General features: G+C 32.3%; 1 protein-coding gene across 5 annotated transcripts in view; it reads right to left on the bottom strand.

Moving 5' to 3' along the window:
* The window catches only part of NIPBL (NIPBL, cohesin loading factor), a 211919-nt gene that overhangs the window by 89960 nt on the left and 103377 nt on the right, over positions 1-18582 (bottom strand). For all 5 annotated transcript variants that reach the window (XM_013984737.2, XM_021076592.1, XM_021076593.1 and 2 more), the window contains 5 exons: positions 16973-17072; positions 16037-16188; positions 11145-11305; positions 10133-10229; positions 6036-6662 (listed from right to left, as the gene is read on the bottom strand). In XM_013984737.2, coding sequence (XP_013840191.2) covers positions 6036-6662; positions 10133-10229; positions 11145-11305; positions 16037-16188; positions 16973-17072 — 1137 coding nt within the window. The remainder of the gene's footprint in view (positions 1-6035; positions 6663-10132; positions 10230-11144; positions 11306-16036; positions 16189-16972; positions 17073-18582) is intronic.

The raw sequence follows: 18582 nt of genomic DNA, 5'->3' as shown, positions 1-18582 counted from the left end.
TTATGGACTTTGACTAGTTTCTAAAGTCACAATGTTTTTCAAATGTGGTGAATGCAAATGTCAACAGACATATATAAAATAGTAAGCACGAATGGCATAATACTTTTCAAACAAGGTTTGAGGAAGTATTCATGCTTGCTGTACCTCAGTAGGTATTAGTGACTATAGTAAAAAGATCATTTAAACTGCTAAGCTAGTAAAAACTACAAAGAGCTCCAAATCTGCCCACATACTAAACAGGAAATTAAACTTTTGCCACAAGTAAGAGAAGTATGGAAAAGAATAAAACCTAAAATAAAATAGAAATCATGCCACTGAAAAAAAGGTGAATGAGGAGAGTAATAAAGAAAAAGAAAAATTTAATAGTTTATTATTAATCCAGGATTCAAATTCTTCAAGGTGTCAACAGCACAAATGGAATTTAAAAGCTAACACACAGAAGCATATTTAGATAAGGAAAATACAAGTATAGAAATGAGAAGCATATAATAAGAACTTTTTAGATAAATCCTATCTCAAGCAACTTCAACTGAAGAAAAATGCTTCAGCTCTTCAACATAAGGTCTAGGGGGTCTATATATTGGCTCGGTAAGAAATAATTTACAGTATTCCACAATATAAAGACAAAATACACACAAACATAAATCTATCACTTTAATTAAATGTCATGGTATTTTTAACAGCTAGGTATTTCTGTGCATGATTCCACTTGACCCAAGAGGCTCCTAAGGTCATTTTCTATAAACTGAATCTCCAGTTAGGTCTTAGGAATTATAACGTGATTTACAACTATAACATTACAGCATCTTGAGATTTTTGTCTACTTTAATAACACTTGCTGAATTGCCTGGCGGTTTTAAAAGTCATTTTAAACATTTTTTTCAGGATAACCTTTAGATTCTCTTACGGTATTCATTAATGTGATAAAGTATCTATCATTTAAGCAAACAGGATCACAAAGTGAAAAGTCAAACTGACCACCAAAAAAACAGCCCCTTAATACTTTGGAACAGAGTCCTGGAAAAAAAGATTTTAATAGTAATGATTCTTTTACACACCAAAGTTCCATCATTTTGTTTTCAAAGTGAGAAGGAGCAGTCCCTTCCAGCTTAAAATCTAATTAAGTATTACTAAAACTTACTTCAGATATTTGCCAGTAATTTTTTTTGTAGAACTAAGCAATTCTGCTTTTTCAGTGATTCAGAAATCAAATCATAACATATGCTCCATTTGCAAAATAACTACATGATGATAATAAAGCATATTATCATTAAACTGTTTCCCCTAGTTAAAAGTAATTCAAGAACTTATACGAAGCTTTCTGCATCAACACCTAAGAAAAAAGCACTCAGAATGATACCTTATAGAATTTTACTTTTGAAACTTAGGCCACACAAAATAATCTTTATATCTTCTCATAAGGCACAACAAATAACTATCATCTAAAAAAGAAGATGCTGGAGTTCCTATCGTGGCACAGTGGTTAACGAATCTGACTAGGAACCGTGAGTTTGCGGGTTCGATCCCTGGCCTCGCTCAGTGGGTTAAGGATCTGGTGTTGCCATGAGCTGTGGTGTGGGTTGCAGATGCGGCTCCGATCCCGCATTGCTGTGGCTCTGGCGTAGGCTGGTGGCTACAGCTCCGATTAGACCCCTAGCCCTGGAACCTCCATATGCTGCGGAGTGGCTCAAGAAAAAGGCAAAAAGACAAAAAATAAATAAATAAATAAATAAAAATAAAAAAATAAAAATAAATAAAAAAGAAGATGCTGTATCACCTTATACTTATCTCTTAAATTTTTATAAGCATTTAGAAAAAATTTTAAGCATCTATAAATTTAAATAGTGTAATCTAATCTGATTTTTGTATTCTTCAATTAAATATGCTTTATAAAGTCATTAAAATGGAAACCTAAGCATAATTAGGAACTATAGTAACACAGATCTCCTGCATCTGAAGAGTTCTCTTCAGAGATCTGTGGCTCATTCTTTTACTGATATGAACAATCTGTTAAAAGAACATTCAAACGTCTTGAAGGCTAAATTTTAAAGGATTATAAAATACTTAATAGATCATTAACTTAATTCCAATTTATTTTTCATTATTAAAACGGAAAATTTAGCAAAGAGTTAATTTCAAAGAAATTATCGTGTTTGACAGTTATTTTAAACTAAAGATGCTATGATTATAATAAAACAAAAAGGATTTGCACGTGAGTGATGTATTAAGATCGGGAAAGATCTTACAATTTCTCTACTAGCATAAAATATTGCTAAATACAAAGTTTTAATTTTTCAACTATTGAAAAGTACTTCACCTCTTCTGTAAAAACCGGAAAAATTCCATTACTGCTGCAAGGATTCTTGGATACGTTAAGAGCACGCAGGTTCTGATTCACTTGATCTGATTCAGTTCCACATGAACTTATTCCTGTAAAGTGGCTCTGAATCTGCACAGGTCACTTTTGTCTATCCACTTTTGTTATCAGTCTTCATTACATCATAACCTTCACCTAATGATGGAAAGCCATCTCTATGAAGAATAATTTTAATATTTGGGACACTATTACCTGTAAGCCCTCTTAAGCACTGAGGAACATAAGATTGTCTATCAGAATGCATATATTCCTGAAGAAAATGCATACAAAAAAAGATATCACAATTTTAAGACAACAACACGTCATCTTGATTCTGATATTTTGAAAATAAGATCTGAGCTTTAAATAAATTGTGCACTCAATTATGCTTGTAGGAAACAACCTTTATCACTTGCTTAACTTGTCATATCACAAGTGATAACTGAAAACACTTAAAGCAAAAAACCCAACAATTGTACACACAATAATCTATTATAAAAAATGAAAACGTCTCATCCCTAAACCACAGTACAGATTAAGTGGCTAATTGTCCTATTTCTGTCCAAAATCCCAATCTCCTATTCCAAATGCAAATAGGTAATAATTTATTTCTTATAAAGGCTATAGTACAAGAATATCTTATCATAAAAAAATTAGTGAAGCTAGGCCATTCCTTATACTTGCTAACATGGAAAGTGGACCTTGGGAAAAGATGAAATAGGCAAAGATGAACAAAGAAACCCCCTCTTTAATAAGAGAAAGCAGGAATTTTCAGCACATGGAGATATTAATGTCTTTGGTAGCTCATCCCAGAAGCAAAGATAAATTGCCTTTTAAAATTAATTTATGTAATTACAGATGTTAAAAGTTTGAGCAAAAGATTGAGAAGAAGATCCTTTAGAACATTATAAAACATTAGGTTGCACAGAGTTAACCTATCAGTGTATGTAAAACTATCCAAAGAAGAAAGAACAGGCCAAAGGGACATAAATAACTAGCAGCCAGAAAGGTGTCTTCTATGTGTGGAAAAGAGGTGTATTAGGTTATACCAAACCCCACATAAATTGTGTTCCTTTTACTGAATTCTCCAATTATCAAAAAATCATGTTTGATGAACTTTCTGATCTTATTTACAAGGTATAGGTTTTGATCTAGTTTTGAGGGGAATGCTTCATTCATTCAAAACAAATGAACAAGCTCAGAACCTAGAGCATCCTTACTACCATCACTAAAATAGTGATTAAAAAGTTCTCAATGCCAAACCTTAGAATACAGTAAATATCTAAAATTTAGTCCTAAAATGTGGTAGTGACTAATAATAAATTCATATCAAAGAAGCATTTCATTTTTTCAAGGGCCGACTACCACTTCAGCAAACTTTACTTTTATGTTATGATCTCGCCTACAAACTTAGAGCAACATACCAAACCTTTAATCTTCACAAAATGTCAAGAGAACTGCTTATATATATAAAACACTATCTCATCGCACAACACAGAAACTGAATACAAAACAACAAGATTCAGATCAAAGGTGTTAAGCGGTACCTAAATTCCAAATAAAGCCGTGAGAACATGGCTTTCAAGAGACAGGTTAATACGACAGCACTAAAATGAGGTCAGCCAAATCAGCATAACCAATTTGGGAAAAATCATCTAAATCACACTGAAAATCAAATAGTTCCAATGAGCATCTTTTCACTTAAATCCTCATAGCACCAGATACCTCTGTAAGTCAACTTTACAGTTTCAACTTTGTTCACTCAACTTTTCAGTGATCTTTGTTATAGTCATACCATCACAGATTACAGAGAAAACTGATTAGATAATTAAAAGTTTTATAATATATATAAATACACACACACGTATATATATGTACACACATACATATTTATAAAAAACTAATTTCAGGACAAACAGTATGCTATTGGTTGATTTTGTTTTATTCTCCCAAAGTTAGTAGACTAAAATAAGTTTGCTAACATGCAATTAGTCCTATTTATAATCCTTATTTCCATTCAGTTTTTAAAAGTAAAAATTTTGGTTTCAACAAATATGATGGCGTAAAAGTTCAGAAAAGGAGGCAAAAAAAGTTCACCATTTCCTGTTTTTGTTTAACGATTAAAAAATTATACTTTTTTTGAAGAACTTTTCAAAACGTAGATTAAAATGTTATGCAAAAAGTTCAGCTCTCAAGGCAACTAGTATTTTTTGGCCAAGAAATTACAATTTTATATGCTTTCTGCAAAACAGTAACAGAATTCAGGAATTTGGGGTAGGTTAATATTATCAAAAACAGCTGAATAATATTGCTATCTTTTTTGACATGCACATACTTTTGTAAGAGGTTAGAGGAATAGATACACTTTGGAACCCAAAGAGTTATTTCCTGAATCCCACACTACTAAGCAAAGAGAAATAGAACAAGCAACACTTTATTTCATCTTTTAACATCAATGATTTGCTAATTAGGAAAAAAAAAACAAAAACAAAAAACAGGTCCCTAGCCAATAAAATGAAGACTTGCAGCAATCTCTTTACAGACCTGTGATTTATGCACTTGGCAAACACTGCAGCACAACAATTACTGAATATAATCTATTTTCCAGTATCATTAAAAAGAGCCATCATGATAGACAGGGAATCTTCAGCATGTTTCTTAGTATAGAAAACAATTATTTAGAAATGATCTTGAAACATAATGAACAAGATCATGTTTAAAAATGAGCTCTATGCAATATCAAGAAGTTTCATTTTTTAAATAACCAAAAAGAAACCGTAAGAACTATAAATCAATCCAGAATATTTAACTCTAAGATGATATTATAAAATATGCTTTGGTTTGGAAAGCCAAATATGTATATGGCATCTGCAGTAGAGACATCAAATTCATAAATAAATTACTAAATTCAATCACTGATTCATTAGTCTGTGTCAAAATTTTCAGGAGATTTTGTAGATAATGTTCACCAAATAATCAAGAACTTAAATTACTTCGATTATAATTTTCAATAAAGCACACAAAAAGCCCATAAACTCACAGAACAAGTGTTTTGAAAATCCATCCTAATACACTAGACAGACAAAAGGGAATACCTAACTGAAATCACTAACAAAAGATCCTTGATTCTTAAGATATGCTATGTAAAATTAACAAAATTCTTCCCTATTTTTTTATTAAAAAAAATCACATTAAGAAATGATTTCTAAGGATCAGATACCAAGTGAAAAAATCTAATTGCATGAAAAACATACACACAGACATTTCTTAAATGTACTGATTCAAAATAATTCCAAAACAAGCAGATAACCTTGTTTTTGCAGAAAAAAAGGTGAGGATGCAAAACTATATATTCACTTGTGAAAAATACATGTAATATAGAAATGCTAATGTTCGTTTTAGTAGACAGAGATAAAAATCAATTGGTATGTAAAGGCGATAGATCTGTTACATAGAATTAGCAATCTTAGTTGCTTTAGATAAAAAATTTAAGAATTTAACTTCTGAGGAATGAACCATTAGTAATAAAAACATAAGGAGTAATAAAAACATTTATGAGGAGAAGCATAAAAAATTAAGAAATATAAAGAGAAAAAAAGAGTAATTTTAAAAAACATTTTTGAAATTATAGTTACATATTTGCCCAGAGTATGAAGTAGTAGTAATAAGACTCTTTTACCTTTATCTTGAACTTCTTTTGAAAAACGCTCCCTTTCAATAGCTGATTCTCTCTCTATTCGCTCAATTTCAGCCAATGCATCCAATTCCACTTCATCATATATAGGTCCCTGTTGTGATACCTGTTGCTGGTTCTGTACCACAGAAGTCTGGGGCTGTTTCGTAGCAACTGAAGTGTTCTGTTGTAAAACAGGCACTTGATTTGCTGGAAGGAATGCTGTTTGTTCTTGCTGCGATAAACACTGTGCAGCATTTAGTGGGCGGTTTACATCCTGTGGAGTAATGGGTGTTTTTGAAGTCTGTCCTGGGTACTGCACATTAAAAGGAATATCATTTTCTGAAACATTGCTATTTTCCATACCAGAAAGCATATCCTCTTGCTGGTCCATATCTGAAGACCTTACACGAGAAAGTCTTAACGTAAGTTTAGTTGAGTCCTTGGATGGAGAGCTAATGATATCATACATTGCAGCTTTCTCACTCTGGTCTTTTTCATCCTTGCCTAATTTCATTTTCTTTTGCTTCTTTTGTTTTCTTTCTGGAGAATCTAACAAGATGTCTGGTGGAACATCTCGAGGTGATGAACAAGGTAGAGACTGAGACTGTAGAATTAAAGGTGGTCTTGATCCTAGGAAAACAATTCAACAGGAATGAACAGTTGTGCTAGTTTCACATTTTTATACACTGTGATAGACATATTAAATAAGTGGCAATATAGTACTACTAGGGAAAATATTAAATGATATCATCCCAGCTACTTCTTTACAAAATACGAAAAGAAAGCCTGAAGACATGTGCCCCATGATCTTTTAAAAAGCTTGCTGGTAGATCATCCAGGCTTGAATTGAAGTGAATACTCCATCTTTCAGACCAGTATTGTTTCTATTTTTGTGCCTAAAAAACATTAATACTTAGCTTGAAAAGAGCATGAGTTCATTCATCGTTTCTAAAGATGTAACACAAATATTTGGGGTATGATGATCTCTATTCTTTTACTTATTATCTATGAAAACTGGAGTGTTTAAAGTAAGAGCAAGTCTGCCAAATTACAAAAAAAATTAATCATAGACACTACACTCAGAAGAATACTTACTAGTGTAAGAAAAAGGAAGTGGGAAAAATTATAATGATCAGAGTCTTCACTTACTTCAGAAATTGGTAAAGTATAGTTCTACACCTTTACGGGGTCTTCGCTTTCTCCCTCTACTTAATAACATTCGCATACTCTCTTCAGCTTGCTAATGCTTCTATTAGAAAATATCAAGTCCAGCAAATTTTCAGGCTCAATAAAATATTTTAACCTAAATCCCATTAAGCTAACAAACACTATAAGGAAGTGCTAAAAATAAGCTAATCAAATGGGAAACTTCTTCATTGATATACTTCAGAAATAAAAGTATATATACAGCATTGATATACTTCAGAAATAAAAGTATAATTGTATCTGAATAATATATACATATATACATTTCTTGTCAATTAGACTATAAAGTTTAAAAACCCATAGGAAATTATAAAAAAATCAGTTAAGCTAAAAATGCTTTATAGAAAGAATTTAAACCTAGACTTGTCTTGAAGTGTTTAAATACATCAATACATAAGTGGTTTTTGCATGATACATAAATCTGTACTTTTAATTAGCAGCGTTAATAAATTTAAAGTGTGATATATAAAAATAAAAGTTTTTAGAGAATACATCTATTGGATTAAGTATGATAAAGATGCTATTGCAGCAATTTACTATAAATTTTAGTTTGAATTTCTATCATAAATAGTATTTTTAGATGGCACTTATATGGGACATTAAAAAGAAATGAAACTACTCAAAAAAAAACCCCAAAACAAAGCTAAGCAAAATAAAAAAGAAATCAAACTAGCATTTTGGGTTCATTTAGTTTGTGTCAGAACTTCTACAAAGTGCTACATACATCAATTCATTTAACTTATTTGACAAATATTACCACCACTACAGTTAAGAAAATTTCCCAATATTATATAGCTAGCAAACCAAAAATTTAAACCCAGATTTATCTAATGTTTGAATTGTAATACATCATATTGCTGCCGTATTTAAAATTTATGTGACAAACTGTATATATTTTAGAACAAATTATAAATTCCAACAATTTATCTAAAAATCAAATCAGATTAACTGAAGATGCATTCAACCTTCAAAATCAGTTGGAAAACAACCTCACGAACAGAAGTAGAAGCTGATGATGAGTAATGTGTTCATGAGGTTACTTGTTGTAAAGTTTCTTCTCTTAATATCTGAAGTTATCCAGCCAGCCAGCCAGCCATCCTCAAAAGTAAGATTGAAAATGGGCTGGTTATTTAGATCAAACAGCTATCCACTGTTACTCTTCTCTGCCAGTCTGAATATTTCCCACACAGATAATACTTGTGAGATATGTACCTAACTTTGACACCTAAACTACAGAGTTACTATGGAAATTGTTCTCTCTTTCAGAAGCCCCGTATTTTTATCTCTGAAAATTCATAGAATTATAGAATTAGAATGGCTCATAATTCTAATTATTGAATTAGAATGGCTCATAAAAGGTCAACTTCCATTTCATGAAGAATATCTCTGACCAAACAACTGGAACAAAATCTATGAAAAAAAATCTTTACAACAAGAGGCAGACCAGCCCATTGTTCAGATGGGCATAATTAGAAATTCTCATGGATAGATAAAATTTATTATCAGCTATGTTACAATCAATTAAAAGCTAACTCTTCAAAGTGGATACAATATTCTCTTTGAACAAGCTCTGATGATTCAAATTATCAGACTTTACTTTTTAACTATTTTAAAAAATAGCTCCAATCGAGACATAAATTCACCATTTTGTGACTCTATTATACACAGAAGACCACATCAGGGAAGGTTCTTTGGGAATTCGAAGGAAAACAACATACTGTAAGATAGTCCAAGTTATTAAAATATATATATAAACTAATGGCTTGGGGAGATAAGGGGAGAATCCATAGAAGATCATCCATTTAACTTTGAAGTTGAAGAATTGATAGGATTTTAATAAGAAGGAATGAAAGTAGATTTAAGAGACTTAGGAGTTCTTTTGTGGCATAGTGAGTTAAGGGTCTGGCATTGTCATTGCAGTGGCTTGGGTTTGATACCTGGCCAGGGAACTTATGTATGCTGCAGATATAGCCAAAAAGGGGGCGGGGAAGGGGAAAGATCTAGTAAAATAATTAACACAGAACAGGACAGATCTTGATAAATGACCAAGAAGTAAGAGAAGACTTTAGGACAATTCAGGACTGGAATAGCATTAAGAGAAACAGTAATGGCAAGATGAACAATGAAAACAATTTGGAACATGAATTTGAAATACCAGCTAGATATGAGGAAGTTTTGTCTGGAAATAAAACATTATAACTTTAGAGACAGGACTGGAGACTTTGATAAAAGACATTAATTTGGAAGTCCTATTCACAAAAGTGAACAGTAATAATCAATGCTACTACCAAAACTAAGTAAAACAGTCAAGAAAAAAGTGCAATGGAAGATTTTAGGAGATTTAATATGAAATAAGTTTAGGAGGGATGAAGTTTAGGGAAAGCTGATCAATAATTTCAAATATTTAAGAAAGATTAAAAAGGAGGCAATTTGAAGAGACCATTGGATTATCAGTAAGAATGATACTGTATATATCTGAAAACACTGAATAAGTACAGGTTATTTTTTTCTACGACAAGTGAAAAACAATAGAGAGTAACTTTTGGTAACTGCATTATTAAGTTTGGGTTCTTTCATTTCTATTTTTTTTTTTTTTTTTAGGGCTGCACCTGCCGCATATAGAAGTTCCCAGGCTAGGTGTCTAATCAGAGCTAGAGGTGCTGGCCTCCACCACAGCCACAGCAACACGGGATCTGAGCCACATCTGTGACCTGCACCACAGCTCATGGCAATGCCAGACCCTTAACCCACTGAGCAAGGCCAGGGATTGAACCGGCATCCTCGTGGATACTAGCAGGATTCGTTACTGCTGAGCCATGACGGAACTCCAAGTTTGGGTTCTTTACTCAACATGAAATATGAAACACGGAAGGAAACTAAAATTACTTCAATACCTTTTGGAGTTCCATCACTTCCAGCAGGGGAACACACTGGCTGTGGAGACCTCAAGGGAAAAGATGCAGCATTCCTCATTGTTGAAGAATCTCCATCCTAGAAACAGAATATAACACAGCTTGAATGACAGAAGAGGCTTTATAGAAATCTTTAAGAGAACCAATAAAAGACATAAATTACTGACAGGTAAAGTGTTGGTATTTCAAAAGCATAATTCTTCTGCACTTTCCTGTTTTCTTCATGGTATATCTTAGAAGAATTGAAATTGTATCCAAAAGAATCAACAGCCTAAGCATGGCAATGAATAAAAAAACTGGTTATTACTAGTATGCTCCATTTTTGTATGCTATTTTGTACAAAAGGAGCTCTGAACATCCTACTGGGCTGTAAACATAAATGTCTTGAAGGCAGAGTCCAATGTCATCTTCGTTAAACTTAGGTAAATGTAACTTATATGATAATACCACCAAGCCAATAATAAGACAAACTTCCAGTATGTGGAATATTTCAATAGCATTAAAGCACCATTAAATTTCAGGGAAAAAAAGTTTCATACAAGTCTTAGAAAAAGATAAGTACTAAGAAATAAAGGCTCATTATTTAAGAGAACATTTTTATGTGAGCAAATATTTTAAAATGAAGTATATTTCACAAATGACCTTTAGACCAGAGGTTGGTAAACTTTTTCTGTAAAGGGACAGATAATTCACATTTTAGGCTTTATGGGTCATATACAGTTTCTGTTACATAATGTTCTTTACTGTTGATGTTCTCTTAAACTCTTTACCAATATGAAAGTCAGTCTTAGTTTGTGTATGTTTACTGGCCAGTTTACCAACCTTGCTCTAGATTAAGCTCTGTGGGTATAGAAACCATACTATTCATAGCTAGATTCTCAGACCTAGTATAATCCTCGATAAATGGTAGGCATCCTTTAAATTGTTAGAATATAGATACTAGGTTATGAGACAACTATTTTATTACCTTAATGATAACTAATACATTACATACGTCACTACTTAGCCTGTGCACCATGTGTAGGTAGTCGTCACTTGAGCCATGTCTAGGATTATCAGCATGATGATTAGCAGAATTGCCAGACAACGAACCAGAAACTTTATTATCATGTAGGTTTCTCAAACCACCTGCAACAATGGGACTTGATACCGATGCTGAAATTAATAAGAATTTTTTTAAAAAGCTTTATAAAAATAAACTGTTAAAATTCTTAGAAGACAATAAATAATAGTTCACAAATAATATTTTAACATACAGAAATTATAGAGAGTAACATAATGTGCTGATTATCCAGAGCTTGAACAAACCTTAACATTGTGCCACATGTCATTCAGATTGATTTTTGAAAACAAGACATTAGAGAAGGTTGAAGCTCTCCACCTATCTGCATACTCCTCTATTTCCTTTCCCTTATTCTCGAAAAGTAATCACTATATTGGATTTAGAGTCCACTCTACCTATGAATATCTTTATACATTTGGTATCAACAAATATATCCCTAAATAACACATAGCACGGTTTTGCATATTATAACTTTATGTACATATATAAATGGTATAAATGGTACATATATATAATTTCCTTCTATAACTTGCCCCCCTTTTTTGGGTCTTTTTAGGGCTACACCCACGGCATATGGAAATGGTATGGTACATATATATAATTTGTATAAATGGTACATATATATAATGGTACATATATATAATTTCCTTCTATAACTTGCCCCCCTTTTTTTGGTCTTTTTAGGGCTACACCCACGGCATATGGAACCTCCCAGGTTAGGGGTCGAATTGGAGCTGTAGTTGCCGTACTACACCATAGCCAGAGCAAGAGGGGATCAGAGCTGCATCTGTGACCTATAGCACAGCTCACGGCAATACCAGATCCTAAACCCCCTGAAGGAGGCCAGGATCGAACCCTAGTCCTCATGGATACTAGTCAGGTTCATTACAGGAACTCCTATAACATGCTTTTAATTCAATATCATGTTGAAATGTATCCATTTTTACATATGTCATTTTAAATTAATTTATTTTAAATAATTACATATATATATTCTGCTGTATAATGTACATAATTTCTCCATCCTTACGTTAGTGGCATAGACTACTTCAAAATTTTTGCTATAAAAAACAATGCTGTCTGGGTTGTGATGATTGCTATACACCTATAAATGTAATAAAATTCACTGAGTTAAAAAAATGCTGTAATTTGTATTCTTGTACATGACTTTTTAAAATGAATGTGTCTAGGAGTGAAACTGCTGGACAGTCCTGTTTTCAAACCTTACTAAATATTAAAAAACAGTTTTCCAAATTATTTAGGTCCATTTGTACTCTACTGTATCCTATAAGTGTCCTTACTGCTCTATATCCTTGTGAATGACTTTTTTCAATCTGAAGATGGGAAATGTCTCTGATTGCCACTTTAATTTGAATTTCCTAAATTAATAGTGAAGCCAAGCATGTGTCTTGGACATTCAGGTTCCCTCCTTAATACAAAATAAAAAAATACTCTCCAATATTTTCCTTCAAAAGTTTTATAGTTTCATTTTTTTCAAATGTCTTTAATCTGTATAAAATTAGAATATCTTTTCCATGAATTCTTGGTAGAACTTAAGATAAAACTGTCTAAGTGTGTCCCTCTTCCACTTATCAGGGAGAAAGCTTTTGAACGACTGAGGGAGGTGTACGCATTTTAAATTGAAATAGATACTGTCAAACTCCTCTTTAAAATTTATATTTCTATGAAGACTGTATGAAGTTCAAATTTCCTTGCACACTATAAAATGTTCACTAATCTGACAGACATAAAATTTTATTTCAGTTTGATCTGCACTCTTTAATTGTGAGCCAGGTTAACCATATTTTCACATATATATATTAAACCTTTCTGTATCCAATCTGCTTTTCTCTCAGTAAACTGTCTGTTTACTTCATATTTTTATTTATTTATTTTTTTGGCCATGCCCACAGCAAGTCGAAGTTCTCAGGCCAGGGGCTGAAGCCACACCACAGTAGCAACTGGAGCCAATGTGTAACAACACCGAATCTTTAACCCACAAGGATACTCCAATCTTGATATATTTAAAATTCATACTTTGTAATAAATTCTGAAAATGTTTCTTTCTCTAAATTTATTTGTCCTTATTTGTTCTATCCTCTTACACATAAATTTATAATTAACGTTTTTTTCCCCACTTCTAGAATCCAGGCCTGCTTAGAAATAAGGTCTTTCTCGACCCTAAGATTACTGACAATTCACCCTATGTCGTCTTCTTTTAATTTTATGACTTATAATACACACAAACATATAGTCCAGCCATTGAGAACATTTTTGTGCTAGATGATGTAGGAATCCAACTAAAAATTTCAAAATGCCTCGCCAACCAATCCAACGTGACTTAATAAACAATCCATTACATACTGATTCAAAATACTGTCTTCAGAATGACAGAACTGGAAAATCACCATTTTTCAGTGACCAGTGTAAAAGCCGATAAAATAAAAATCATTATTGGATGCTAAACACTTCAGGGTAAAGATTAATATGAAACAGACCTCAAAGCATCACCTGACAGATTCCTTCTAATTCCAAAGGAAAAACTATGTATTTCTACAATGAATACATGAAGTGTTTACATCATCACCTAGATATCACTAATAATGAATTCACTTGCCATTATATGCCTTCTGATGTGATCAATTTGAAGTGTACATTACTTATTTAGTACTCTTGAAAAAATAAATAAATAAAGCCTTTAAAGATTACATCCAGTTGGTAGGAAACACAGAAAATGTACAAGCACATTAAACAACACAATAAGGAAACAGGGAAGTCTAGATAATAGAATATTCTACAACTGAAGTAGCATAGACTCCTCTAAAAAACCAAAAATTACTGTCATGGTGAAAGGCTAAGGGACTGCTTTTAGGTTAAAAGAGCCAAAACAGATGTTAAAAAACAAATGCAACATGTGAGAAACTAGATTAAATCATAAATGGGGGAAAAAAGGTTATGAAAGGCATCTTTGGGGAAACTGTGAAAACTGAATTAACTGGACATCAGATGATAACACATAACTGTTCTTAATTTTGGTATGGGTAAATTATTATACTTGGTGTTTAGAAAGGAGAACTGGAAATGACTTCTTAGCAGATGTATTTAAGGGCAAAGAGACAGGACAATTCTTAGGGAAGTGGTTTACTGCGCTATTCTTACAACTTTTTTGACAGTTAAAAAGTATTTTTAAATGCTACCTTTTGCAAACTCTAAATTCCCACAAACATTTGTCTTATATCTGGAACACATTCTGTCCCATTTACTTATCCATTTCTTCCTTACCACATTAAATTTTCTTATTCATAATAACTTTAATATCTGTGTGGGGCTAATTACTACCTGAGTATTATTTTTGATCTCTCAAGTATCTGAGAATTTCCAAGAAATGACTCATTACTAAAGAGGCCCTCAACTACATTTTTCTTTTGATTCTGTGACTTCCACTTATTCTTTCGAAAAAGCAGGGTTTATCTTGTTATAAAATAACAGTATTTAGAGTAAAAACGTATGTTTTTTCCTACACATATTTATGTGTATGTGGACTTTTCCCTACGATACAAATACATCCTTTCAACATTTTTCCTCTTATTAATTACATTAAAAATGTTCCTCATAACTCTTTTTTTTTTTTTTGTCTTTTTGCTATTGGGCCGCTCCCGTGGCATATGGACGTTCCCAGGCTAGGGGTCGAATCGGAGCCGAAGCCTCCGGCCTACGCCAGAGCCACAGCAACCCGGTATCTGAGCCACATCTGCAACCTACACCACAGCTCACGGCAACGCCAGATCGTTAACCCACTGAACAAGGGCAGGGACCGATCCCGCAACCTCATGGTTCCTAGTTGGATTTGTTAACCACTGCGCCACAATGGGAACTCCAACTCTTGAATACTAAATATTTCACAAGTATCAAGAGCCTATACACATGCATACTTCTGTTCAGTTCTCACACTAAAATTCTATAATTTTGGAGGTGTTTATTCCAAATGTGTGATTTGCCTCCATGTTTTCCTTTGAGTTACAACATGAAACAGGCTCAATCTAGTATCTCATTATCTAGCTTTGGGAGACCAGAAGTTGGCTGTTTAAACAGAGGATACTAGGTTAAAAGTTTATAAGATAAAAAGTTTATAAGTAAAGGATGTTTAGACTCCATGCATAATATAAAACCAAGAATACAAATAGGAACTAATGACTGACTGTGTTAAAAATTTGCTGTTAATTATGGGGGACAGAAACATAGATGTTTATTATATTATCTTTTGTACTTTTCAAAACTTCTCCAAAAAAGTACAAGTAAATTTATACTAGTAAATAAATTACTCAGTAGCCATAATATATACCCCAAAGCAATATGATCTTTAAAAGACATCATATTACAACAATTGACTTCAAGTGAAAACTAGTAATCTAATTCCAGAAAAAAATTATATCTAAGATTATTAATTTTCCTCTTACTTGTACAATATCTACTTCATATTAAAAATTTTACACTATGTATACTTTACTAATTAAAATGTAATTCATCTTTGACTTAGTGCTACTGTAAGAAGCCCAATTAAAGTGGTTTCTAATTTCATAACTAGAGACACTCAGTTGTACAATAAACTAATCCAAACAGCCAAGTTACACTGATCTTTTACTTCCCAAATAATGAATTTCCAAATAATAAATGTTTTTAATGATATGTCATATCTTAAAAGAAATGTTTACTGACAAAAAAGTATACAGTATAGTATGTATATTTTAAAATTCATAAAAGAAAAAAATTAATTTTCTTGGAACCATAGGCATTTCTTATAAATAAACAACCAACTTTCTTACCTTGCTGCATCTGTGGATGTGTTGTATAACTTGAAGGATGGGAATATGGCATGTATCCTGCAGGGCTTTGTGGGGCATATGGGCTAGGCACTGGGCTATTTTGTTGTGGCATAAATCTGTTCCCAGAGCTTGTCTGTGGTGGCACAAACCGGCTAAAATCCAAAATCCAAAGAATATCAGGAAATGGGATAAATATGATATTCCCTGACATTTTACTGTCATAAAATTCCCCAAACTTTAATTTATGTTAAATAAAATTTATGAAAACAGAAAAATTCTGAAAAAGATAACATACAAAAGTCATTCATACTTTGTAATCTAAGTGTTACACTAAAGCAGTTTGTAAAAACTGGAGTAATTCATTTATTTTACATGCTCCCTAAATTCTACTCCATGAAGTTTCTTATTTATCTCAAACACACTTGTTTTTAACACATCCTTTCTTTCTTTCTTCTTCTTCTTTTTTTTTTTTTTTTTTTGCTTTTTAGGGCCCCACCTAAGGCATATGGAAGTTCCCAGGCTAGGGATCAAATTGGAGCTACAGCTGCCAGCCTACGCCACAGCCATAGCAACACAGGATCAGAGTCCCATCTGCAACTTACACCACAGCTCATGGCAATGCCAGATCCTTAACCTACTGAGCAAGGCCAAGGATTGAACCCCCATCCTCATGGAGGCTAGTAGGGTTCGTTTCTACTGCATAACAACGGAAACTCTCAACACATCCTTCTTTTTACATGAAATTAAGTTACTAAGATATATATTTCAATTAGTATATAAGAACATTTCTACATTTTAAGGCAAATATTCATGCGGGTTACTATTTAAGGCTAAACACTTCAACTTTTTAACCATATGTATTTCACCATTATGTAAATTTATGTATACACTATTTCCAAGCATGTTCACCAGAGAAAACAATACTTAATATATTACCTGGAGGGACTATGTGAGATAGTGGTTTGCTGATAATTGGAAGATGCAGGACTACTGTGCATGGAATTCTGAGAAAGTTTATACTGAGACATCATCATTCCTACACAACACACAAAAATGGTAAACACGTTATTTTCCTCTAATAGTAAAGCATTCTTTAAATGATTTAAGTCAATCATTTTCCCTGAACCCTCAGAAATTCTTCGTTCTTTTCTTTTGACCAACACCCTCATTTTGAAGAGCAAAATATGGAAAATATAAAGTTCAAGTATAATCAATTTGCCAAATGATTCTTTTACATATAACTAATCCAGGACCAGAAGAGGAGATTTAATTACTTTTAAAAATTTTTACTTGTTTAGTTCTGTCCTATCATTTAGTCTTAGAATTGAAGAGAACTTTCTGAAGGAAATTTATCTAACCCCTTACCAAATACCACACACTTCTGTCTACAATAGGCCTTTGGATTTTTTTTCTATTACATGGAATACTTTATTACACACATTTGCTACCCTTAATTTCACAAGACTATTTATTTCATTGTGATTCAGATCTATAGTTTAAAAAGTTATTCAGGGGTCCAAAGTCTGAGGTATTAAAATTATCATTTGAAAGTCTTTTAACACAAAACAAAATGTTCCTATTCTTTCTTCCACAATAAATCTTTGCCATAAAGATTAAATGAATATTTTTATTAATGAATGAATGTGTGAGGATAGCTTTCAGATTCTCATATTTCTTTTCAAATTAGACATTGTTCCTTCAACTGTACATAAATGGCATTTTGTTTTACAGGATATGCAGACAAATTCAGTTATTTAGCCCATCTAAAATCAAAGACAATTATGATTATCTATGATTAACTCTGACCTTTTTCTTATGATATGTATAGTCAATATTTTGCAGAGCTTCAAGCATCACATTACTTTCCCAAATTTCATTTCCTGCTGCTGGTATGAAAAGTGCCTTTAATCAGAAATATTCAAACAGAAGCTACCTGTTCACTTTCCAGGAACTACAGAAAGGATTCTAGCTCTCAGACAATGGTTGAATGAGATAAGAGCTCAAAAATCATCTCAAAGTCAACCACTAATTTAACAGTGTATGTTCTTTTATATGTAGTCAAAATTTCAATTTATAATTTTTCTCTCCCAACTCAAATTCAGCTCTAAATCGTATATTCTATGGCTTAATAATTTAATTACTATAACTACTATTGCTAATTTTTTTAGAGGAGAGAGAAAGCGACAAGACTCCATAAGATGGGAGTTAAAAAATATTTTTCCCCTAAATTAACAATTATCACTATGACAAGCTGGAATTACTAGTTTGGAAGCAATGGCTTTACAAGTAAAGGGGACAAATGAAGTTCTAACAGTCCTTTCTGATTCTCTCAAAGTCCCCAAAAAACTATGGATCAAGTGATTTGCATATTATTAAATTTTCTCCATATGTGTGACTCACATTTACATTTAGCAATCAAAAATCACCTTTAAAAAATTTAAAGCCAAATATCATCGGGAAAATGCTTAGAAAAAATATCATGCAATAAATCAATTTCTTTTTTTAAAAAATTTATTTATTTATTTATTTATTGTCTTTTTGTCTTT

Source organism: Sus scrofa, chromosome 16 (genome assembly GCF_000003025.6).
Source record: "Sus scrofa isolate TJ Tabasco breed Duroc chromosome 16, Sscrofa11.1, whole genome shotgun sequence".
Lineage (NCBI taxonomy): Eukaryota > Metazoa > Chordata > Mammalia > Artiodactyla > Suidae > Sus > Sus scrofa.
The sequence above is the reverse complement of the archived record's forward strand: the minus strand, read 5'-3'. Positions and strand labels throughout refer to the sequence as shown.